General features: G+C 35.1%; 1 protein-coding gene across 1 annotated transcript in view; it reads left to right on the top strand.

Annotated features, from left to right (window-relative positions):
* The window catches only part of LOC111059305, a 31,185-nt gene extending 8,761 nt beyond the window's left edge, over nt 1–22,424 (top strand). Inside the window, 10 exon segments of the mRNA XM_039419733.1 lie at nt 1,591–1,703; nt 4,607–4,797; nt 8,865–9,114; nt 11,228–11,518; nt 12,567–12,845; nt 14,495–14,616; nt 15,541–15,719; nt 18,203–18,399; nt 19,461–19,604; nt 21,799–22,424. Of these exon segments, the coding sequence (XP_039275667.1) occupies nt 1,591–1,703; nt 4,607–4,797; nt 8,865–9,114; nt 11,228–11,518; nt 12,567–12,845; nt 14,495–14,616; nt 15,541–15,719; nt 18,203–18,399; nt 19,461–19,604; nt 21,799–22,014 (1,982 nt within the window). The 3' untranslated portion in view covers nt 22,015–22,424.
* The last annotated feature ends 4,225 nt before the right edge of the window (nt 22,425–26,649 follow it).

Genomic DNA, 26,649 nt, shown 5'->3' with positions numbered 1-26,649 from the left:
ACTCACACTGATTAGTCATTTCAATCAGACATGTCTTCATAAGCAACTATGTGACGTATTGTGACTAAAAGTGTCTGATCATGTCTTGTCTTGTCTTGACTACAGTAACTATATTACCCACAGTATGGCCATTGACTGTCACGCTTCTGATTGGTTAGCTCGGTCACATGGTACAAACCCGCCATTGAGATTCCAAACAAACAAACAAAAGTCCTATCTTATAGCATTATATATTTGGAACTTATCACTTCTTTTACCGATTGTAAACATATATTTTGAACTCACGATGATTTGATATATCATTTCCGAAGGGAAATTGATTATACTTTAATATAGGTAATAAAGAAAATTTTAAAACACTAATAAAGCTTGAAACAATTATTTTCCTTCCTTCGGACTCTTCGCAGACCACTTCTAGAGCTTTCGCGGACAACTTATTGGAACCAGTGATCTAGATAATATGCAGAAAGATAAATTTCAATTCTATTGTATTCCCTCATCCAATTTATTGGATCGAACTTCAAATAATCCAATTTCAAAATACTTTTTGCGGCTCAATTAAATATAACATTTTATGAAATTTTTAACCGTGATTAAGTGCTGATTAAGTAGTACGTTTTGACTTCTATTATTGATTCTCTTCAGTACTGAGTACCCTATCCATAACATGTTCAATAATTGGTCAATAGTTATTGATATAATATGGATTTAGAGTTGCATTACCACGAGCTTAAGATTTGAAATATCACTAAATATGAATAATGGTTATGGGTTATGTGTTTTCTTTTTCAATTGCTTACAAATCATTAAGTAGAACTATGGCTAGAACAATTGGCTTTTCCACAGTTTATATCCAATGTTGTGTTTACAATATTTTCGTCAGACTTATTGGCTGTCAACTAATAAAACAAAATATTTGAATGTTATGGAATCTATTGTGATGAGAATTACATCATATTTCTACAAATAGATATGAGAACTTCATTATTATTTGTCAATGGAACAAAATTTATTACAATATCATGACATATCTCAAAAGTTTTTTGGAGATTCAGCTTACAGGTTACGTTACCTACCTTTCATTTTTACTCGCTATTATCTACGAATCACTATTTCAAGTTCCAAAACTATATTGGGAATATAGAAAAAACATTAAAAAAATTATATCGAAGTTAATAATCACAAAAATATACCTTAATAAGTAAAGGCAAGCGATTTTACTTGAATCGCCTATAAGCTCCATTGTAAAATTCAAATATTTGGAATCTTCATGGCGGCGGCGGGAAAAAATAATCCAATGGCCATACTGTGGGTAATATAGTTACTGTAGTCTTGACTAACTGGTGTGCGCCAAGCCTCTACGAGAGTGGTAGTTTTAAAGTTTTGTTCTTGCACAGTTCAGTCGCCAATATGCTTTGGAACAGGAGGAGCGTGCGTGCACCGTTGAGGCCTACTTTTCGAGTTGCTGTTCAGTAGTTGCAGCACAGCGCGCCATCCGGAATTGGTTTCAATTTAGCCCCGTTGATCCGTGTTCGAGGCTGGAAATAGTTTTTGCTGTGATGTTAGCTAATGATGAGTTGTTGCTTGCAGGCCATGTTATCGGACGAGGCCTGGGACTTTCTGACTTGGAGTATGCGCTGTTGTTGTCGCAGGGTCTCATCACAAAGGACACGATTGTCGCATGTACTGTTCACGACCAACAGGTAACAGTAATACATTATTTTTGAATAAAAATACTATAGTGAGGTCCACGTTATAATGACAGTATTTGATCAACTTTAGTTTTGCTATCTTTGTCTATCATTCGACAAAGCCGGTGATACTATCCTTTTCCAGGTCCACAACGATGACAATTATGTTTTTAACAGTGTAGAAATATAATCAATTAATGCAGAAAATCGGTATCGCTATTCTTCTATCTTTATTCACTGCCATTTAACGTGGACCACACTATAGATATTGTCCAACCACTGATTCATTAAAATCGAGGTACCGGTTCCCGTTATACCGGTATTTATTTTTCCAATTAAATCAAACCAAATAGCTTTTTTATTCACAAAATCGTATAGAAATTTATAAAATTAATTTAAACATTTAACAGTAAATACTCTCCGCAAAGACTTGAGTCTGTAGCACCAGTGTTGGGTGGGCTGGTGGTGATTAATTCCACGAGAATCAATCAGAGAAGCCGTGTTATCAATAAGGCCTTCTCTGATTGGTTGTCGTGAAATTAATCACTGTTAAAATTAACCTACTTTTGTGCAATCGGGCCAGAAAGTCATAGTTTGTGTGTAAAGCTGGGTACATACATAACAAAAACGCACACTTTAATTTTCATCAGCTGAAGCTATGCATATTATTATATCTGTATCTTACTGCTTCTGTACAAATACATTTATATAATAAGAGTAACCCAACCTTATTACTTTCGTTGTCCTATTACCATAGGTAAGGAAAGTATTGCTTTCCAAAAAAATTAAGGTACCCTAATTTCAAGTTTTCTATTCGTTTCAAGGTCCCCTGAGTCCAAAAACATGATTTTTGGGTGTTGGTATGTGTGTGTATGTGTGTATGTTTGTGAACACGATAACTCCATTCCTAATTAACCGATTGACTTGAAATTTTAAACTTAAGGTCCTCATACCATGAGGATACGACAATAAGAAATTCAATAAAATTCGATTCAAGATGACGGAAAAAATGGCGGATAATGATCAAAAAACCATGTTCTTCACGGTTTTCTCGAAAACGGCTCTAACGATTTTCTTCAAATTCATACCATGGATAGCTATTTATAAGCCCTCCTATCTTGAATTGAATTTCTTATTGTCGGATCCTCATGGTATAAGGACCTCAAGTTTAAACCTGCCTACACATATACGCGCTTCCAACCCGCACCGAGCACGCTCCGCCCTCGTACCGCCCTCGTTCCTCCATCGAACCACAGTCGCTCCGCCCACGCACCCATCAGCATGAACGTTACGGAAGATGTTAGATCTTCTCGCGTTCCCCGGTCGAACCACTGTTGCTCCCCGGTCGATCATCAATCGCTCTGCTGGAGTGACGTTCGGTTGCGGAGCAGAGCGAAAGTCTGTACGCACCTTTAGATTTCAAGTCAATCGGTAATTAGGAATGGAGTTATCGTGTTCACAGACACACACACACACACACACACCACACACACACACACACACACACACACACCACACACACACACAGAGAGCAACACCCAAAAATCATGTTTTTGGACTCAAGGGACCTTGAAACGTATAGAAAACATGAAATTAGGGTACCTTAAATTTTTTTGGAAAGCAATACTTTCCTTACCTGTGGTAATAGGGCAAGGAAAGTAAAAAAACTGTGACTACGCTTCGTTTTGGAAAGCCAATTTTCTGTCTCCAGCTGTTTAAAGTCCAGGACTTAGCTAAGAGCTCGGAAAACGGCCCTTAAAGCTTGATGACGCATCCGTTTTACCGTCCACACGCAATAATAATAATAATAATAACTTTTATTCACTTCATTGTACAATTTTACAAAGCATAATAACATAAAAAATATCAGGTGCACTCCTCATTAGGCTAGGCCTGCGTCGAGGAGTGGTTCGTCTTATGAATTACAGAAAATATATAAGAAAAACGATTCAGCTGCTTCAAGTACTATATAGAGCTACTTACATAAATAGTATTATCTTATGCCATTAAGCAATCTAAAAAAAATACACATCTTCCACAAAAAGAAACAAATTGATTACAATGCTTAGTTTATATAGCATAGTTTACAGAATAAAGTTAAACATATTTCAATGAAACAAAACAAAACGAAACAATTTATGAAGCCGATAAATACAGTCTTAACCTTCTACAGAAAATCGATAAGGAGGACTCTCTAGAAATATCGAAAGGTAAAACATTAAATAAGCGAGGACCCTGAAAGGCTGCATGACCAGCCGCAGATGCAGTTACACATCTCGGCTCATACAGTTTCTCTCTGGCTTGACCACGAGTTGTATATCCATGTTCAGGAGTCACTGGAAAATCTAATGGTCGTTCAAATACATATTTTATAAGTTCAATTTATATAAATCCTCAGGGCTTAGAACTTTGAATTCTTTATAGATTAGGTTAGTGGATATCTAATTGGTCTATTCAGACATATTTTTACAATTTTCATATACTGCAAAATAAGGGGTTGTAAGATGGAAGATCCACAACCTCCCCATCCAACAATGCCGTATTCAATTACAGAAGAGATTAGGGCAAGGAATACCATCCTTAACTGGTACAATGGAAGAATATTCTCAATTGAACAAACTTATAAAATGTTTTCCTTAATCTATTACAAACATAAGAAATATGTGGCTCCCACCTTAGTCGAGAATCTATCATGATGCCTAGGTATTTTACAGAATCATGAACAAAGAGAGGAACACACTGGCAATAAGACTGGTTACAGTCAGGTTTATGAATAATAATTTTAAGTTGGTGTTCTCCTCAGAGGTCTTATCAGCCATTGACTTCCATGTTCCGACTCTTGCTTGAGCAAAACTCTGATGGTAAACTTGAGCGTGTGGACCGGCCTTAACATGAATGGTTGTAATTTGTAACAGGTATACGACACACTACCACACGAGCTGTTCACGGCGCAAGACGTGCCGGTCGACGTGATAGTGACGCCGACGCAGGTCATCAACGTGGAGAAGAAGCATGACAAGCCGGCCGGCATCATCTGGAGTCGGGTGTCGAATCGGCGCATCACCAAGGTGCCCGTTCTCAACATCATCCGCGACGAACTCATCAAGTCAGTATTATGCCGCATCCACACTCTCGCCCAATGTGGGCCCGCTTCATAAATGTCACAAGCTACAATGAATTATTCTCCTATAGTGAGGTCCACGTTATTATAATGACAGCAATTGATCAACTTTGGTGTTGCTATCCTTGTCTATTATTCGACAAAGCAGGTAGTACTATCCTTTTCTTGCTCCACAACGATGCCAAATCTGTTTTTGACAATGTAGAAAGATAATTAATCAAGGCAGAGAATCGGCAACGCTGTTCTCCCATCTCAATCCACTGTCATTATAACGTGGATCTCACTATATGAATTTTAACGGACCAGGTGTCTAGCTATCTGGGCAAGTTGCATATTGAGACGTGAAGCTAGTCTGCTATAGTGAGGTCCACGTTATAATGGCAGTGTTTGATTAGCAATGGTATTGCTATTCTTGTCTATCATTCAACAAAGCGGATATCTCTTTCTCGCTTGTTCTGTTGCCAGATTGTCTTTCAACAATGTAGAATTGATAATAATTAACAAAATATTTAATCTTTATTATGAAAATTGATATTCCGCCATTTTGTTACTACAAGGGCTAGGGAGCTGAAATTTTCCCAGTATATTTTTAGAACCTATAGTCAGGTCCACGTTATAATGGCAGTGTTTTATTGGCAATGGTATTGCTATCCTTGTCTATCATTCAACAAAGCGTATAGTGCTATCTCTTTCTCGCTTTGCTCTGTTGCCAGATTGTCTTTCAACAATGTAGAATTGATAATAATTAATTAACAGAATATTCCATCTTTATTATGAAAATTAATATGCCGCCATTTTGTTTCTACGAGGGTTAGGGAGATGAAATTTTCCCAGTATATTTTTAGAACCTATAGTCAGGTCCACGTTATAATGGCAGTGTTTTATTGGCAATGTAAACTGTTTTGTTGTATATTTAAATATGTTTGAATAGCTTATGCTTGTAAACTACAGCAGTAGAAAGTCAACTTTTCTTTCTTGTATTGTGTCTATTGTTTTTATTTATTTATTTAATAAAACATGCACTGGTCCAGTCCATAATTCAGTATGGTATATCCGTATGGGGGGGCTGTTATAATTCTCACTTAGAAGAGCTTTTCATAATTCAAAAATCAATAATCAAAACAATTTTAAATAAACCCAGACTTTACCCAACCGACTTGACTTTCAAAGAGTTTAATGTGTTAACAGTTAGGCAGTTGTACGTAATAAATGTAGCGAAATATATAATCAAACATAAAGCTAATTTTCCTTGCACAAATAACACAATCAATAACCTGTACAATCTGAGATTCCTCCTCAAATAAGTATCTTATGTACAATACAAACATTGAAACCATCAGAAGACAACTTATATATTTAAGCACTAAATTGATAAATAAAATTCCTGAAGAATATATCTGCTGCGCAAAATTGACTAAAAAAATAAAACATGATATTAGTATTTGGATTAAAACGAACTATTTTTTCTACCTGTAAATAAACAAAGTAAAAGAGGAACTTAGTGTTTTTGTGTGCTCACTTACCAATCTAGTGTGGACCTTTTTATTTATTTTTCTTTATTAAATTAACTATCCTATCATCCCACCTCACCTTTTTTCCTAATCCTTTATTTTCCCTCTCAAGGATTGAAAGCCTTCCTAGTACATGGGTAACCATAGTTGGAAGAGCTTCAATTTTTTTTTACACCAAATTCTGAATTAGCATCTTGTACGGACATTTTTGTTTTTTTTGTACTAATTTTGCTAGTTGTTTGTTTATTCTTGTTGTAATTTAATATTACTTGTATTTTATGTATGTGTGTAAAGGAAAATAAATTGAAATTGAAATTTATTTATTCATTTATTTATTTATTTATTTATTTATTTATTTATTTATTATTTATTATTTATTAGATAGAGCGAACAATACAATAGTCGGAAAAGAAAAAACAGGCTATTGCCCAAAACTTCTTCAATTTCCTGATTTTGTCACAAATCGTCCAAATATTATGTAGGTTATGTTCACTTCAATTTCAACACCAAATCTTCAATCTGAAACTATGAATCAGAATAAAACAAAGATTTCAAATTTAGATAGATTGATAATGAAACTTCCGTAAAACAAAAACCAAACTTCAAATATTCACAAAATGTAGAATAAAATCACTTAAATTTTGAGCTCATATGGCAATAATCATTATGACTCCTCCTCTAAACACGGACTTGCTCCATATAAGAGGGAGTAATTTTCAGGGAATATATTGTAAAATGTACTTTCTGGAAATAGAATGAATTTGAATGGTATTGCTATCCTTGTCTATCATTCAACAAAGCGTATAGCGCTATCTCTTTCTCGCTTTGCTCTGTTGCCAGATCGTCTTTCAACAATGTAGAATTAATAAACAAAATATTTCATCTTATTTATGAAAATTCATTATGAAATTATTGAAAAATATAATTTTTTGCTTAATAAAATATAATTGAATATTTAAAACGAGAATGATCAGTTAAGAGATGAGATGAGATTTAATTCTTTTGCTATCGAACCATACAGTCATCAGCAACGTCAGTAGAATATTCATAACACTTAACACTTAATTTGTTAAAAAGTATGTGTGAAAAACTCCTCCAAAGAATAGAAGGGGTTTGCACGCAGAAGATCAAATAGTGATTGCCGAACAAGAGACTGGATACATTTTTATTGGCTCTGGCAACCTATTGTAGACCTTTGTTCCTAAGACGTGATGGGACTTCTGTACTTTGGTTAATCTTGTACGTTGGGTATCAAGTTGTTGTCTTTGGCGGGTGTTGTATGAATGAACCATACCTCGTGTGTTCATTATTTCACTTATTTTTATGCATATACAAGGCAACAACATAAATATATTGGTTGTAAACCGTTAATGTTCCATGAGAAACAAATAACGGTTTACAATGTTCCCTAAAAGTTGTCCCCACTATTATCCTCTCAGCTTTTTTCTGGAGAAGAACACCAGAAACATGACTACTTCCACCAATATTACATCAACGAACCTGTATCAGCTACCGTCTATAGAAGGCATTGACAAGACAGAGGATCGGCAAGGTTTTTCTCCCATCTTTCTCCACTGCCATTATAACGTGGACCTCACTATAGTTTGTAAACTGTGTAATAATTTAAAATTACGTGCATGAATGAGCACGTAATATAAAATCAAACGTGTAAACCACTTCGTGGGACACGGTGTACTTCAATATCTGATAATTTTCAAGATACTATTTAATTTCTACTTATGTAATTTGTAAATTATCGGGGGACCGAGCTTTGCTCTGGAGTGTAAAATCATAGAAAATTTGTAACGAATGATTGAATTATAGTTTTTATTTATTTATTCATTTTCTCAGTCATACAATTATTTTACAGTTAAATGAGGAGGCACAACAGGCTTAAAACTGTCCAAAACTGTCCTTTTCAAATTTATACTACAGTCCAAATCAAAATCTAGGTTAAGCTACTATCACTCATCAAAATAACAATTTATTTACACTTCAAAAAACAAACACATCATCAATTATAAATGAATATACTATGAATTCGATTTAGAATGATATACTATGTTTGCTACAATATTTGTTAATATGCTATGTACTATTCTACACTAACAGCATCTAGTTACTATTTTGGACTTTCTGAAGTAAACATGTTTTCTAAAAAAAAGAGAAATAAACAAAAAAAGTTTTTTCTTGCTGAATTTTTCTTCTTGTGAGATCAGCTGGATGATCCCACATGCACTCGTTCACTCTCTTCCATTACGGTAACGACAGACGACAAAATTTCCAGCTGTTTTTCCAAGGACGTATTTATCATTTTAATGTCCTTCAGCGAGTTATCCAAGGATTGAGACCTAGTGCAATCGAATCTTCATATCATAAACCTACTTTGTTCTAAATTTCGAGCCGTTTTCGAGGTCAGTTGAACATAAATATATACCCATATAACCACACAACCATATAAATATATATATATAGTAATTGCTCGCTCAATATAATAGGATTTGAGGAGGAAATAAATGCATTTATTGATGTGAATTGCAGAGAGAACGTTGACTGCACACTGAAGGCAGATGACACTGACGAGGAGGAGAACTACGTGAGGCCCATGCTGTTTGGCCGTAACTATTACCGCATCAACGGAGCACGAAGGGGCGGCAACACGAGGGGCCGTGGCCGTGGCCGGGGGCGGGGTAGAGGAGGCAGGGGAGGAATGGGAAGGAGTGGTATGCGTGGTGGTGGCGGCGGCGGCTACTATGCGGGAGGTGGAGGCGGTGATGAGGAGAGGAGGCAGGTGAGTGAGGTTAGGTTAGTTTTGTATCAAATTATGGTGTAGTGTATCAAGTTGAGATGATACTGTATCATATTATCCCATATGAATAAAACCAGAGCAAATGCTAATGAGCAAGAGCAAAGACCTTAAAGATGCATAGACTCACATGTAGCGCTAGTGTCTTACTTGGAATTGAAATCGGCCATTGAGGGGGCAACCCATAAGATTATTACATACCAATGCCTTTGTAATCTATAGTATTTCAAATATATGTATATAATATCTCGTGCTAAATACCCCAATGGCGGCCTTCAATTTCAAGTAAGAGCTATCATTGTGAAGGCATAGGCATTGTGGGTATATATCTCTTTAAGGTCTTTGAGCAAGAGCATGGAGCATAAGGTTTTGCTCATGAGCAAAAGGTAGACGCAAAAGCATTTGCTCATTTTATATGAATAAGCTTCACCCAAGGTCTATAAATACAGGTCATGACACAATCCCGTGATGCATTGCAAAATCGCCATTTTATGGGCTTCTAGTTCACCAATTTTCAAATTTATCAGCTGTTATCATTATAGATTGAACAACATGATTATGTGTTATTTTGTTATATTGTTCAAGGAATATTGATAACTTTGCCCACAGAATAATAATATTTATATTCCAACTAGGAACTGAATTGTTGATTTTTAAATTGGGAATTTCAAACTCTTTTTGAGGTTAGTCTTTTGTCCCAATGCCTTATGAATCATAACAAGTTACAAGAATAAGAACAATTTTTAATGATTAAAAATGAATTATTGAAATTTCATTATTGAAAAATCGAAAACCTGAATTTACATATATTATCTGAACCAGAATATTGTTTTTAAAAAACATAATGCATGATTTTGTTATGAGCAGTTTGGAATATTTCAAATGTACCGCCATAAAGACCCCACATAATGGCCGCTCCATAAGGAACACGAGTGTCATGACCTGTATTTATAGACCTTGGCTTTACCTTATGCTCCTGAACTCTGGAGTAAATGATCACGTATTTCAAAGATTTTTCATCAGCTGATTCGCTTTTCGCTCACGGAAGCGCTAAATGTGCAAGTGTCTGCTCTGTTTTCTATTTATGAAAAGAGTTTTAGGTTAGTTGATTTTAGAATTTTGAAATAATAGCGTGAAAAAGTCATCATCAACTTTTAAAGCAAATGCTTCAAAAAAGGCGAGTCTAGTCTAGAGCAGCTTATCACCTTTTGCTCATAGTAAAATGGCTCAACTAATTCGTATGTGGAAGAGGAAACTATACCAGATACGATCACAACCAGTAGTTTTAATCTAAAACTTTTTAGATTCAACCATGATATATATCACCATTATTCCTACAAAAGAATAAATACAAAAGATCCTACCTGAAAGATTCTACCTGATATAAAGATAGCCATCACAAAATAGGATATAGGCATTTAAGAAGATGAGATTTTAGGCGATTATAAAAAGGCTATTGATATTATAAGAAGTTACAATTACATACAATAGTTAGTTACAAATTTCAAATATTCCAAATTTCATTCAATTCAATTCACAATATTTACAAATTATGAGAAAAAATCATACAGCTTAACAATATTAGAGTAATAAGTTGATAATTTATTAAGTACATAAAAGAGTAATTTATTAAATAATAACTTCAGAGAAGAATTCGATCATGCTAAACCAGGACTAATTTGTGAATTTGGATAGAAAAATACTGCTTGCTGAGAGTACAAAAATCTACGTCTGCGAGCAGGAATGAATATCTGATAAATAATTTATGAATTTATAGAGAAGTAGAAAAATATAAAAATAAGAAAGAAAGAAAAATTAGCAATCACTCACACATTCACACTAACCATGCTCACTTTCCAATTCCAGCAAATACAAAAAAATTTTATGTGTCCTCCACTTGTTTAATTTTTTCTGTATGGAAATTGACCCACTCCACTATGGTGTACCATGTTCTAGTGTAGGTTGATACTGTGGGTGAATTCTGGTTTTCAACACATTCTTGAGTACGATGTTGGTCTCAAAGCTCCCCCAACCCACAGGGCGTTAGTGCATCTGCTAGTTGAGAATGAAAGTTAAATAGGGATTGTGGTTGTTGCAGCAGGCTGTTGAGAGTGGCCAGGAAGAGGAAGAAGTGGCGGTGCCAGCGGGCAACGGAGGCGGCGGCGGACGCAGAGGGCGCAACCGCAGGCAGCGCAACCGAACGCCGCACCAACAAGACGCAAGCGGCAACAACAGCGGCGACAACAGCGGCGACAACAACGGCGACAACAACGACACAGCAAACAACAACAACAACCGTGTTGAAAACAATCGCCCCGAGAACAACCGCAGAACCAAGAGACGCCAGAACCGAAGGGACAGAGTAACGGAGGGGCAGAAGAATGGCAACGTGAGTGTCCACTTTCCAATTGTCAATTTAGTTGAATCAATTTGATCGTTCAAGTCTCATTTTGTAAGCAGGATGTGATACTTCCACCAAATATGTTAATGGGGAAAAGAAAACTATATAATTTGTAATATGTTTTGGTGGTTTTAAAGATTAAACAAAGGTGAACAGTTACTATAAATTTTAATGAAACTTTATCATATATTTACATTCAAAACAATCAAGATTACTTTATTAGAAGAAAATAATATTAATGGCTTCTCGCTTTGCTGCCTTGGCACAATTTTTGTGGTAATGAAAAATATAAAAGAAAACTCAAAAGGATAACACCTACCTTTCCGAAAATGGTTTCTTGAATTTCAGTGAATTCAGCGCCTCCATGGAAAAGATATGAATTTCTTTTGGGAATATTTCGCCACCAGCTGTTATCATTGTAGCTTAAATTAACAGGATGTGTTATTAGTAATTTTCTCTAAAAAAAATAGGATATTGCTCGGCTTGGAATTGTAAAATTAATTCTTCCGTCAAAATTATAGTATTCATATTCCAAGTAGATACTGAATTGTTGATTTTATATCTAATTGATTGGGAACTTTTAACTGTCTTAGGTTATCCTCTTGTCCCATGCCTTATGTACATCTATATCCATAAACTTTTATATGTTACTAGAATAAAAACAATTTCTTATAATAAATTATTTAACCATTTGTTATTGAAATTTCATTATAAAAAAATAAAAACCCTGAATTTTAATATTATTTAAACCATAATATTGTTTTTAAAATGCATAATGCATGATTCTGTTACGAGTAAGTTGAATTTTGAAATGCGCCGCCAAAAAAAACAACACAAAATGGCCGCTCAATAAGGAACACGGGTGTGTTTACTTGGTTCCTATAGACCTTGCTTCAGCCAACTTCTGTTCCCCTTTTGTATTTTGTAGATGAGGCAAAATGATTTTCTACCTTTTGTCTCTATTTATGAGTATTACTATTATTGGTTGCTAATTTGTTTGAATTGATTTAGTAAATGTATGATTGTGTTTCAGCAGACGGAGCCGAGGAGCGGAGCCGAGGGTCGCGGTAGCAGCAGGAATGGTGGCGGGGGCGGTGGTAGAGGCAGAGGCGGAGGCAGTCGCGGCTACAGGGGCGGCGGCTCATGGGGCATCCGACGTCCGCCCCTCCCCATTGAGTTCGTGATGAAAGTGTCGGGGCTGGCGGCAGGAATGCGGGTGAGAGACTTGAAGGCGGCACTTGGCGAGCGCCAAGTCAAGCCCTACGACATCGCATGGATGCCGTCGGAGGGCATCGCCTATCTAATGTTTGCAAAGGTCAGTGAGCCGAGATTATTATCTATATACAGAGTGTTTCAGAGGAACGGATCATTTTGAAAGTTGAATAATTTCAAGTAAAACAAATCTTTAAATAAAGTTTTTCATATCATTCAATAGTAAAAATAATGCCATTTTAGAATAAATAATACCGTGACATTTATTTTTTGAAGATGACATCTTGCAGGTATGTTTCTTTTACGCAAACATTCCTGTAGTTGATATTGTTGATTGAATAAAACAAGAATTTTCTGAAAATATCAATTTTTGAGGAAGTTATTCAATTTACTAAAAATAACTTTTTGTTGAGTTATTTTTGGTAAATTGAATAACTTTCTCAAAAATTGATATTTCTGTTTTATTCGATCAACAATACCATGAAGAATTTATCCTCTAAATTTCATTCTTAACGAATTTGAAATGTTCTGTCCCAAAAATTCAAACTTTATATCATATAAAAATATCTCAAAAAGTAATGATCGGAAAAAAAATTATTTCCTGAGAAAACTTTTTCATTTTGATAGCTTTATGATATACAAATCGAAAAACATTGAAAAATATCACCAGTAGAAAGTTTATTTTTAGCCTTTGCACAGCCTTAATAAGTAAGGACTTCACATAAGGTAGTTTTCACAAGGACTTCTACTTCTAGCACTAAACCAACTAACTTGTAATTTATTAACAAATGTTGGAGATTAAAGTGGGATATAGTGAGATCAGTCTCATGCAAGGAGGATATACAGAGTTTCCTAACTCGATACCAATATTCTAGGGATCTAGGGCATTGTTCCTGGGTACAAAACATATCTCAATATCATTTATTTTCACTTTCCTTGCCCTATTACCATTGGTAAGGAAAGTATTGCTTTCCGAAAAAAAATTAAGGTTCCAATTCCAATTAACAGAATGACTTGGAATTTGGAACTTAAGGTCCTTACAATATAAGTATCCGGCACGAACAATTTCGATCAAATGCAATTCAAGATGGCGGCTAAAATGGAGAAAATGTTGTCAAAAACAGGGTTTTTCGCGATTTCTTGAAAACGGCTCCAACGATTTTGATTAGATTTATACCTAAAATAGTTATCGATCAACTGCCACAAGACCCATATCCGCCCCATCTATCCAAAGTTGGATTTTAGATTCCCAATTATCAAGCTTCAGATACAATTTAAACAAAAAATTTTGAGTGGAAAAGATTGAGCATGAAAATCTCTACAATTAATGTCCAGTAACATTTTCACCTAAAATTGAAAATAAGCTCGAAATTCGAGAAAATGTGATTATCCAATTGCAAACTGTTGGCAGCTATTGATTCTATTAAATGATTCACTATGAAGAGATAGCTGATTCACTATGAAGAGATAGCAGACCTCATATGTCTCCAGCGTTATTGTCCTGTCACCAGCTGGCTCAGATCTTTGTTTATAAGTAGACTTGAGATGCGCGTGAACACCAGCGTCAGGTGATCAATTTTTTATAACGGCAATGAAAGTTGTGTGAGTGCACCACACCAGATGTTTTGAATCACTTTCGTACTTTTCTAACACATGCAGATAGTTTGAATATTTCATCACATGCAACCATAATAAAAACATAAAATTTGAGTTGTATGGGCTAAGGTGGTATTAATGATGTTGTGTTTACAGAATCTAAAAGACGCCAAGCCGAACATCGTAAACGAACTGTCTGCTGTTAATGCTGTTGAGGGGTACCCAGCCAAAATGGAGCTGAAGCTGGAGGGACCTCCGAGAAGACATAAACTGGAATGGTAAGCTAGCATTCTTTAAAATGTTCCAAACCAACGTTTCCATTCAATCGATCCCGTTCAACACATACAATGTTTGTTACTTTGTGCATAATTGTATTAAATAACAAATATAACATGAAAAACATATTGCAAAGAAAGAAAATCAACAAAAAGAAATTAATTTTAATTCGCCAGCTGTAGATGTAGTTGACCGAGCGAAGTGAGGTCTAAGATTCAAGTCGACGGTTTGGCATTTCTCTTAATGTTTAAATGTTTATATATTTATATGTTGCGCATTTACGGCGAAACGCGGTAATAGATTTTCATGAAATTTGACAGGTATGCTCCTTTTGTAATTGCGCGTCGACTTATATACAAGGTTTTTGGAAATTTTGCATTTCAAGGATAATATAAAAGGGAAAAAGAGCCTCCTTCAGAGCCAATATAAGAGTAAAAATCAGACTATAGAATTATTCATCATAAATCAGCTGAGAAGTGATTACACAGATGTGTGGAGAAGCCAGTCTATTACTGTATTTGTATAAGATCTATAGTTTCAATCAGGTACTTGTGGATGAGAATACTGCGTGAGGTCTACTGTTCACAGAACTACTAGTATTTATTAAGTAAATATAATTTTTTATTAAGCTACCCAGCAATCCTGGTCAGCATATTTTATTTAGTTTTGTCACCAGATCAGCTGGATTGAACATTTCTCATTTATGAGGTAGCATATTGAAGTCAACAATAAGACAAGCGCGCGATCATCTTGCGAACCTCTCGCGAAACATCTATCGTAACGTTCATGATCATAGCGTGTTGGAAGCGTGTTCGTAGTGCAAATATGTGTACGCACCTTTATATGTTATGACTGTAATTTAGTTGAGTTACACATGATTCTTGAATTTGTTTGTGTGCATATGATGATGTGTGTGTGATGTTTAGGACTCTGAACGACGCGGCTCTGAACACCAACAAGGGCAGAGTGAAGATTGTGACCAGAGTGGACGGCACAGTGCAACTGTTGATCGACAAGGTCACCGCCGAGGACGCCGGCGAGTACAAGCTCACTGCCATCAACAATAACGGCCAAGTCACTACAGCCGCCCATCTCACTATTGTCGGTAAGTGCAAAAGTGTAGTGCGTTACACGCCAAACTGGCAGTGTTGTTTCAATGCAAACCTGTCACTACTATTCAAATTCAAATATTCTTTATTCCATACAAAATACAGATTACATTGTATTACAGAGCATGTTTTACTAGAATACCCCTACAAGACTATTCGTCTGAGTGTAGGGGGTGGGTTCCTGTTACAGTGGGTAACCAATAGTCTATTCATAATATTATATAGGTAATAGAATGTCCGACTTTGTTAACAAGAAGGTAAGTATAAGATAGTTTGTATTATAATTATGAAATTAAATATTACCTGTTACATTGTTCATTGACGAAATATAAACTGTTCTCAAAAACAATTTGAATATTGAATTTTTGAGAAAATTTTAATATCAATAAATTGTAAACTGTGAATTACAGTCCGGGCCCATAGCTTTGCCTATCGGCGGAGGGCCACTAGACTACAATACAAATAATTCAAAAACATAGAACATTTTTGGAAATGTATCTTTCCACCAGATGCTCTTTTGTATCTTCTCAAAAGCATCCTGTTGCATCCGATAAGATACACAAGGAGCTTTAATGTATCTTTCCATAAGCACCAGATGCTCTTTTGTATCTTCTCAAAAGCATCGTGTTGCATCCAATAAGATACACAAGGAGCTTTAATGTATCTTTCCATAAGCAACAGATGCTCTTATGTTTCTTCTCCAAAGCAACGTGTTGCATCCGAAAATATACACAAAGAGCTTCAATGTATCTTTCTATAAGCAACAGATGCTCTTATGTTTCTTCTCCAAAGCAACGTGTTGCATCCGAAAATATACACAAGGAGCTTCAATGTATCTTTCTATAAGCAACAGATGCTCTTTTGTATCTTCTCAAAAGCATCGTGTTGCATCCGAAAATATACACAAGGAGCTTTAATGTATCTTTCCATAAGCACCAGATGCTCTTTCTGAGCATGAGTGCATTTCCAGATGGTCTTCTCAAAAGCATCGTGTTGCATCCAATAAGATACTCAAGGAGCTTTAATGTATCTTTCCATAAGTAACAGATGCTCTTTTATATCTTCTCAAAAGCATCGTTTAATTTGTGTTGCATCCGAAAAGATACACAAGGAGCTTTAATGTATTTTTCCATAAGCAACAGATGCTCTTTTGTATCTTCTCAAAAGCAACGTGTTGCATCAGAAAAGATACGCAAGGAGGTTTTTGGAGTTACGTCCTTTTAGCAGAACTCAGCCTATCAGCTGACTGACATTCGTTCAACATGTTCTTTCCATTGTTGGTGATACGTTGCAACTCTCTCATTCATGAAATATCTCTGTGTGTAGGGAGCTTCCTCCATCTATAGTGAGGTCCACGTTATAATGGCAGTGGAGAAATATATGAGAACAACGTTGCCGATCCTTAGTCTTGTCAATGCCTTCTTTGGAGGATAACTGATACCGGTTTATTTATGTAATATTAACTGTTCATTCTCGTTAAAAATAATCAATTATATTTGTCTGATGGCGGTCAGACAAACTTATGTTCTCCTGACCGAAAACTACACAACATCTCAAAGAATTTTGAAATATACAGTGTATATCTAGGCATTTGAGACTCATGAGCTATTATATTTTTTGTGTATCTGCCATACGCTAAATAAATAAATAAATTATATTTTATCAAGTAAGAAATTACATTTTTCAATAATTTCATAATGAATTTTCATAATTGAAATGAAATATTTTGTATTATTAATTCTACATTGTTAACCCTAAAGAGACACACTGGGGTGTTTCACACCCCAGGGATTTTTTTCTGTTCTGCAGTTGACAATATCAAACAGATGGGAATTTATGCCCAGTCTAAATTAGGTTTGTAGTATTGTCAACTACTCTCCACCACTTCCAGTCAGTAATAGCATTCTACAAGGTCACCAGCTCATCTCGTTCTTCGTTTGGGGTGTCTAACACCCCAGAGTGTTTTTTACGTAGGACTTTTATCAAACACTATTACAAAGATTTACTTGTATTGTCACTAAGAATGTGGTATGGGATGATGGATCAGATTGGAATAAATGCTATGATTCTCTACAACTTGAGATTCAAAATAATAAAATGAAGAGACGTGAGTTTTTGATGAAGTTGTCATTAGCAATGATCAAGCCATCCGTTCAAACCGGATTAGGAGCTCCAACACTTAGGCGGAACATACGTTCTTCTAAAATTAGTATAAATACAGGTGACATATTATTATAGGGTACTGATAGTGTAACTTACTGATGTAATATATTTGTATTTTGTATTATGTTGTATATATTTGACACTTGTATCTGAAGACCTCAGATATTGCTGCAAAAAAGATTCTATTCTATTCTATTCATACCTTGCCTATACGCCGTTTCAAAGTGACGGAGCCGCGTCTACGTGACGCGTACTGTACTGAAGTTGATGTGTGAGTTATTAATTTGAATTGATTGATGTGATGTTGTGGTTGCAGATAAAAAGAAGGCCGATCTGCCGGAGGTGGCACCCGCGTTTGCGAGCGAGCTGAGCGACGTGACGCTTGACGAACGTGCTTGCCTCACGCTCAGTGCCGACATCACAGGCAATCCCACACCCGACGTTGTGTGGACAAAGGACGGCGTCACACTTTCGCCCAACGATCGCATGCTTTTCACATGCGATGGCACCAAGGTATGCCAACTACCAGAGTCATTTCTACTTTCCTTGCCCTATTACCATAGGTAAAGAAAGTAATGCTTTCCGAGAAAAATTAAGGTACCCCAATTTCTAAATTTCTATACGTTTCAAGGTCCCCTGAGTCCAAAAAAGTGGTTTTTGGGTATTGGTCTGCATGTGTGTGTGTATGAGTGTATGTGCGTCTGTGTAAACGATATCTCATCTCCCAATTAACGGAATGACTTGAAATTTGGAACTTAAGGTACAATAATAAGGATCCGACACGAACAATTTCGATCAAATGCAATTCAAGATGGCGGCAAAAATGTTGTCAAAAACAGGGGTTTTCGCGAATTTCTCGAAAATGGCTCCAACGATTTTGATCAGATTTATATCTAAAATACTCATTGATAAGCTATATCAACTGCCATAAGTCGCATATCTGTAAAAATTTCAGGAGCTCCGCCCCATCTATGCAAAGTTTGATTTTAGATTTCCAATTATCGGGTCTCAGATATAATTTAAACAAAAAATTCCGTGTGGAAAAGATTGAGCATGAAAATCTCTACAATTAATGTCCAGTAACATTTCCACCTAAAATTGAAAATGAGCTTGAAATTCGAGAAAATGTGATTATTCAATTACAATCTGATTGCAACTGTTGAATCTATTAAATCATTCACTATGGAGAGATAGCAGACCTCATGTTTCTCTAGCGTTAATGTCCTGTCACCAGCTGGCTCAAATCTTTGAATAGTAGACTTGAGATGCGCGTGAACACTAGCGTCAGGTGATCAATTTTCATAATGGCAAGGAAAGTTGTGTGAGTGTGCCACACCAGATTTTATTTCTTCACTTCACAAATTTTCAGTCCTTAAATATGTGTTTACTTTAGTTGACTTTTCTCTCTTGACTGAACCATCGAAGATTATTTGTTTACTTTTGTCAATTTTTGGACAGATCAATAGATGAGGGATGTTAATTGATTATAATTGATGATAATTACATGTCGTTAATAATGTTAATTAATTGTTGTTGATTATGTTAATCAGTATTGTTCTTGATTTTGTTTGTAGGTTAGTCTGGAGCTGAACCTGTGCCGAGCGGTTGACGGCGGTGTGTACAAGTGCAAGCTGACGAACGCCCTTGGCTCGGTCGAGTCGACGGCCGCCTCTGTCACAGTCACCCGGCCCCCCAGGCGTCAGACCACGCTGCCACAGGCAAGTCGTCCCTGCTTGTCGGTCTCATACAATAGAATCGAATAAAATGATTTTTTTATTAAATGATGTGGCGAAGTAATGTTCACTCTACCACTTGACCACGTCGTTAGCAAAATATATAAATACAATGCAAAAGATTCAGAGATAATAAGAAAAAACCAAATAACAATATAATGTAATAAAAATGAGTGTTTGATATCGATAAGAAAAATAGAATGTCCCACGAAAGGTGTGACAGCCGAATACCATAGATTTTTCATGAAATTTCCAACAAAAAATGACAAGTAAAGTTTGTTTATATCAACCTTAGTTTTCAAGACTTTGATATTTTTGAAAAACGTAAACAACTAGAAAACCATCTGTCAAAATCCAATTTTAAGAATCTTATTATATTAAGCGAGAAATTTCTGTATATATCTGGTTATTTTTATATCTGATTATTTTTATATCTGGTTATTTATGTTTTACGGATCTCGAAAATGGCTCTAACGGTTTTCACGAAATTTGGTATATAGTAGGTTTATGATATAAAGATTCGATTGCACTAGGTCGCATTCTTTGGAAAACTCGTTGAACGACATTAAAAGGATAATTCATCCTTGGAGAACAGATGATAATTTCGTCGTCTCTCGATAACAGAAGATGCGTGTGCCTGTGGGGGAGTGAGGCAGAATTATTTCCAGCTGTGTAATCATAATCAATCAGCGAAACATTTTATCTAGCTAGACAATTTAATCGATTTGATCAACATAATCTAATTTGTTGACATGACATTGATAATCCTCCTAAACTAGAGTATATCATTATTTGACAATTTCAAGTGATTAGTGAGTGTTATTTTGTTATTTAATTTGGTTTGTATATAATCTAAATTATAATTTTTTGTTTTTAAATATTTTAACCGAAAATTGAACCTGAATTCAAGTGTATGGAACATAACCTACTTTCTGGACTATTTATAGTGTATAAATCAAAATTCGGGGAAGAAACAGTTTTGGGCTGTGCTGTTAGTACTTCCCCAATCATTTTAAAGAATTGTGTTTGGTTTATCGAAAGTCAATAAATAAATAACGAGCGAAGCTCGGTGCCCCAATATTATGGTTGAAAAAAGGAAAAAATTTTCAAAAGTTTCAATTTGTTTCAATGTGTGCAGTTTTTGCCGAACTTTTAATAATAAGAGTTCAAACTGTTTGATATTTGACTTTGACCTCGACGAATGTTATTTTTTCAACTTTGAACACTCATAAAAAGTTCAAAAACATGAAACAAAGTAACAAATTATATTAATCTACTTGGAAATTTCTCCCTCTTCCCAATCATAGATATCGATTTTGACTGATAGTTTTCTAGTTATTGACGTTTTTCAAAAATATCGATAATATATCTCGAAAATTAAGGTCGATGTAAGAGAATTTTACTGAACATTTTTTCTCGCAAATTTCATGAAGAATCTATGGTGTTCGGCTGTTACATCTTTCGTGGGAAGAAATGTTCACTTTCACTGTTATAGTGACGTCCACGTTATAATGGCAGTGGAGAAAAACGTTGCCGAACCTCTGTCTTGTCAATGCCTTCTATAGACGGTAGCTAATACAGTTTTATTAATGTAATATCAACTTTTCATTCTCGTTTAAATAATCAACTATATTTTATTAAACATGAAATTATATTTTTCAATGATTTCATAGTGAATTTTCATAATTAGGAAGAAATATTTTGTTGATTAATTATTAATTCTACATTGTTAAAAGACTGTCTGGCAACAGAGGTTTATTAATGTAATATCAACTTTTCATTCTCGTTTAAATAATCAACTATATTTTATTAAACACGAAATTATATTTTTCAATATTTTCATAATGAATTTCTCAATTAGATTAAATTAAATATTTTGTTAGGTATTCTACATAGTTAAAAGACGGTCTGCCAATAGAACAAAGCGACAAAGAGATAGCGCTATGCGCTTTGTTGACAATGATAGCAATAACATTGCCTATCAAACACTGCCATTATAACGTGGACCTCTTTATACAATCTATGATCTTGGGCTGTTAAACCTTTTGTGGGACACTGTAGGCCTATTTCCAATGTTGACAGTCACTGCTATGTGCAAATCCAGTGGAATTCATCAATTACACTATTACACTATCTATTACACTATTACATCTTTAATTTTGTTGTGTTTTGTTGACAGGCGAATCCAGACTCATTGGACACGATCAACGCACTCATGGACAAGATGCGTGACTTGAAGATCAGGTGCAGTGGAGGGGAAGGCCAGGGACAAGGAGGGGAAGGACAAGCAGGAGAGGGAGGGGAGTCACAGCAGACTAGCACAGAGCAGACGCTTTCTGTGGAGCTGGCCAGTCCCGTCTCGCGCATCGAGAGCGTCCAAGTCTCAGCCGTCTGAACACTAAACATTCCTTACTATCAACATGTGTATGTGTGTGAGTGCAATTATTGTATCCTTCGCTCTACGGTCAGTATTGTCAGCATCAAGAATAATTGAACATTCACATCAAGAATAATTGAACATTTACATCAAGTTTAATCGAACATTTACATCAAGTTCAATTGAACATTTACATCAAGTTTAATCGAACATTTCCATCAAGTTCAATTGAACATTTACATCAAGTTTAATTGAACATTTACATCAAGTTTAATTGAACATTTAAATCAAGTTTAATTGAACATTTCCAGAGTCGAACATTTTGAAACGCACAAGGTGTCAAAGCTGCTGTAAACAACGTGATTGTCGTTGAATTAAATATGTTTAATTGATTTGGAACACTGTGAATGACGTATGATGATTAACTACTATGGCCCGGTTGCACAAAAGCCGTTTAAATTTCAACCGTGATTAATTTTTCACGAGAAACAATCAGAGAAGGCTGAAAAGACGGCTTCTCTGATTGGTTCTCGTTGAATTAATCACGATTAAAATTCAACCGACGTACGTGCAACCGGCACTTCTTGAATTAACTGTCCGAAACGGATTACGTTGATATTGTAAGCAACGTAGCTGTTGTTGATTTAACATTAATAATATTGTTGACTTTGTCGACATTTTCTCAAGAACTTGTTTGAAACTGATTGCGCTGATATTTTGATCAACGTAGCTGTCGTTGATTTAACTAATTTTGTGATTACATTGTTGATATTTTTTCTAAAAATTATTGTTTGAAACTGATTACGTTGATATTGTAATCAACGTAACTGTCGTTGATTTTAACTAATTTTGTGATAATATTGTCGACATTTTAGTGTTGCCCTCAAGTAACTGTTTGAACGCATAATACTAATGTCAACGTTAAATTAAATCAACTACACTCTCTTATTAATCTTGATCCATCTTTGTTTTCTGGCTTTACAACGGGTTTGTTGTAAACCATTTCTATTTGTGATAACATTGTCTGCATTTCCTCAAACAAGTGAGTGCTGCACTCAAGTAACTGTTTGAAGGCATGATATTAATTTCAACGGTTTTGTTGTCAACGATTCCTACAACGTCAACGTTTTCACAACATAATTTATTATTCTCTAGAGAGGCTGAACTGTTGCCAATCACAAAGACTGGAAAAACATGATGTCTCAAATCTTGATGCATATCTTTCGAAATGGATGTTGAACTAACGCTACGGTTTCCAACAACTTCAGATAGGATAGATTGTAAAATAAGTTTGATTTAGTGCCATGAGATGTAATATTTTCTGAAATGGTTCTTATGAAGACTGAGAGATCGCAAGTGACTTGAAACTTGAAAATTCTTACAAAATTACCTAGGTTTTTTCATTGTCTGTTGGTCGGAATTAATGTGGATCCATCCATTTATGAGAGGAATCAGTTTGATTTTATCCAGTAAGAACGGGTTTTTGTTTTGTTTTTATCTATCGGATTATGAATATGTTTCCTGATTTTTTTTCTGCTTAGTTGTCTAATTTATATCCGACTAATACTCCTCTTTCATCTACCAATTCAAATTTTATTCTACTTTAATTTATCTCAACAAAATTCATAATATTCTTTCTCAATCATTTTCACTGCTTCATTAGTAATTTCAATTCAATTTCCAGTGTATTATAAACTACCAATTCAAATTCTATTCTACTTTAATTTATCTCAACAAAATTCATAATATTCTTTCTCAATCATTTTCACTGCTTCATTAGTAATTTCAATTCAATTCAATTTCCAGTGTATTATAAACTACCAATTCAAATTCTATTCTACTTTAATTTATCTCAACAAAATTCATAATATTCTTTCTCAATCATTTTCACTGCTTCATTAGTAATTTCAATTCAATTCAATTTCCAGTGTATTATAAAAAAATGTATAACTTACGTATTCTCAATCAATTTAGTATTTTCAATCAAATATCGAACTAACAAAATCTACTGATTTAGTATTTTTTATACTTTGAATTATTTATTGTATAATTAATTGGCTTTGATACGATTTTCCACAGTTTACCTTGTTCTGTTTCCAAAATTGTTGATATATTATAATACAGTTTATTATACTAAATTGGTCGCTTTCATCAAAACACCATCATCTGCATAGTAACAATAATAATTAATTTACCAGTGTCTGAATTTCAGATTGTATAGTGAGGTCCACGTTATAATGGCTGTGGAGAAAGATGGGAACACAGTGTTGCCGACTCTCTGCCTACAACAGAAGATAGCTGATACCAGCTTAATATTAGCTGTTCATTCTTGTATAAAATATTGAATTTAGTATATCTTGAATAGTGAATTTTCATTTTATTGAGATTAAATATTTTGTTTCTATATTGTTAAAACCCGATCTGGCAACGTTGCAGAGGTAGAAAATATTAATATAAAGAAAATAAAAATCTCAGTATCCTTTTTTTGAAATATTTTATCACTACATGTTTCAGACATTTATGCCATTTTCAAGTGATAATGGTATAAATGTCTGAAACATGTAGTGATAAAATATTTCAAAAAAAGGGTACTGAGATTTTTATTTTCTTTATATTTATATTACAAGTAGCCCTATACAGAAAAGAGGTAGAAAATATTGTATAAAATATTGAAAATGAATATTGAATTTAGTATATCTTGAATAGTGAATTTTCATTTTATTGATATAAAATATTTTGTTTGTAAAAACCCGATCTGGCAACGTTGCGGAGGTAGAAATGAATAGCGCTATCAGCTTTGTCGAATTATAGACAAGGATAGCAACACAAATGTTAATCAAATACTGCCATTATAACGTGGACCTCACCATAGTATTAGAGTACGGTAAATCATTACGCTTTTCTATTTAAAGATAGAAGGTTCTTACAGTGATATTCACTTGAAACTGTCGTCTTTTTTTTAGATACTAATGATGGTTCTGCTCCTATAGTTACCTTATCATCATCTTCTTACTTTATGAAGCCCTGGATGTTTCCTTTTCTTAAGGGGCGTGTACATTAGTCAAGTTTGCAAGAACAGGAACTTGAATACCCTAAGGGTAACCGTCCACTGGAACCGTATTCAACCGATCCGTTCGGCCGTTGGATCGGACGAATCTGCCTGCCGTTAATTCGGACGAACACGGTCGTCCATTGGAACCGTTTTCGTCAGTCTAGTTCTGTAGTTGGCTGGTTGCCAGAAAGTAAAGAGGCAAGCTAAAGTGCGAGATAAATTACTTTTAACATGAAGAGGAGAAACCCATTTCTCCCTCCACAGTTTGTAGCATAGACACAGACGGACATCCTGCGCACAATTGGATGCGCCGTGTCATTTTGCTTCATGTTCTTGTGATGAAAACATCTCTGTAACATACACAAACCAATATACCTGCTGACCAGTTCCCTACTTGGAGAATTGCCAGCAATAGATGGAGGGGAGTGTTGCCGCGTCGCGTTACAAAGCTCTCTCAATCAGACACAAAAGAAGGAGAATGCTGCTAGGTAGTGGGAGCGATTAGTGGAGGATAGAGCATCGGACCTCTCCGTCTTCCGAGAAAGAGCCGTGTTAAAAGTAATTTATCTCGCACTTTAGTTAGTAGGGAAAGTCATTCTTCTGTGTGTGTTTACTCACAAAGATAATAAAAAAATATTTATTAAACAGAACAAGTTCAAAAAACAGACAAGACTGTGAAACAATTTTGAGGTTAGGATGATGTTGTCTCAGCTCGACTTCGGACGGATAGAGCCGGAAAATCCATTCAATTCGGATCGAAAACTTGATCGGCCGGAGACAGCCGTGCACGGACGTATGAACCTGTTGCAATGTACGAGCATCTATAGCTTTCTTTGTTGGGGGATCGTTCGGACAAGTTCGGTGATTTTCGGCCGATGCTAGTTCGGACGAAATCGGTTCCAGTGGACGGCCCACCTAGACCAATGTAGGCCCTTCTTCAAGTTTTGTTGATTCAAGTAGATCTTGAAGTTGCTATCATAGAGGAAAGATAACATAATAAGATATCCCATGGTATAGGTAGGCCTACTATCCAACCTACCAATGGGAAAATAAGATAAATACAGTTGTCAGTCTTGACAAGAATGTATAAACAGCTAAATTAGTTATTTGTGCAACTAGTGCGCAAAGTGACAGTTTGCTGCACCGAAAGAAACGTTTACGCACGAGCCGTAGGCGAGGGCGGAATGGTTTCTTGAGTGCAGCAGAGGAACTTTGCGCACGTATTTCACATAAAATTTTTCCTACAGTTACCATTGAATTTGAAAAGTGGTTGATTAAGGGTAAAATGATGGCTGAAATCCATGAAATGTTTGTCTGTATAATTTTGTTATTAATAACAACTTTAATTAATTTTAAACTTGATAATCCAATTGAAAATTAATAATCGATAATTTATTCAAATTAAAAATTAAATTAATCCAATTAATCTGAATAATTTTGAGTAAATCTTAATTTCTAAATAATTTTTCAACCAATCAATTTATGAATGAAAATATATTATTTGAAATAATGAGTAATTATAATAATATTCAAAATGTATAATTTAATGAGTTCTCATTTTTATTTATTTGAAAATCAGAAAAATATAGATAGAACAAATT

This window comes from Nilaparvata lugens, chromosome 1 (genome assembly GCF_014356525.2).
Source record: "Nilaparvata lugens isolate BPH chromosome 1, ASM1435652v1, whole genome shotgun sequence".
Taxonomy (NCBI): Eukaryota; Metazoa; Arthropoda; class Insecta; order Hemiptera; family Delphacidae; genus Nilaparvata; species Nilaparvata lugens.
This window is presented reverse-complemented; position numbering and strand designations above follow the sequence as displayed.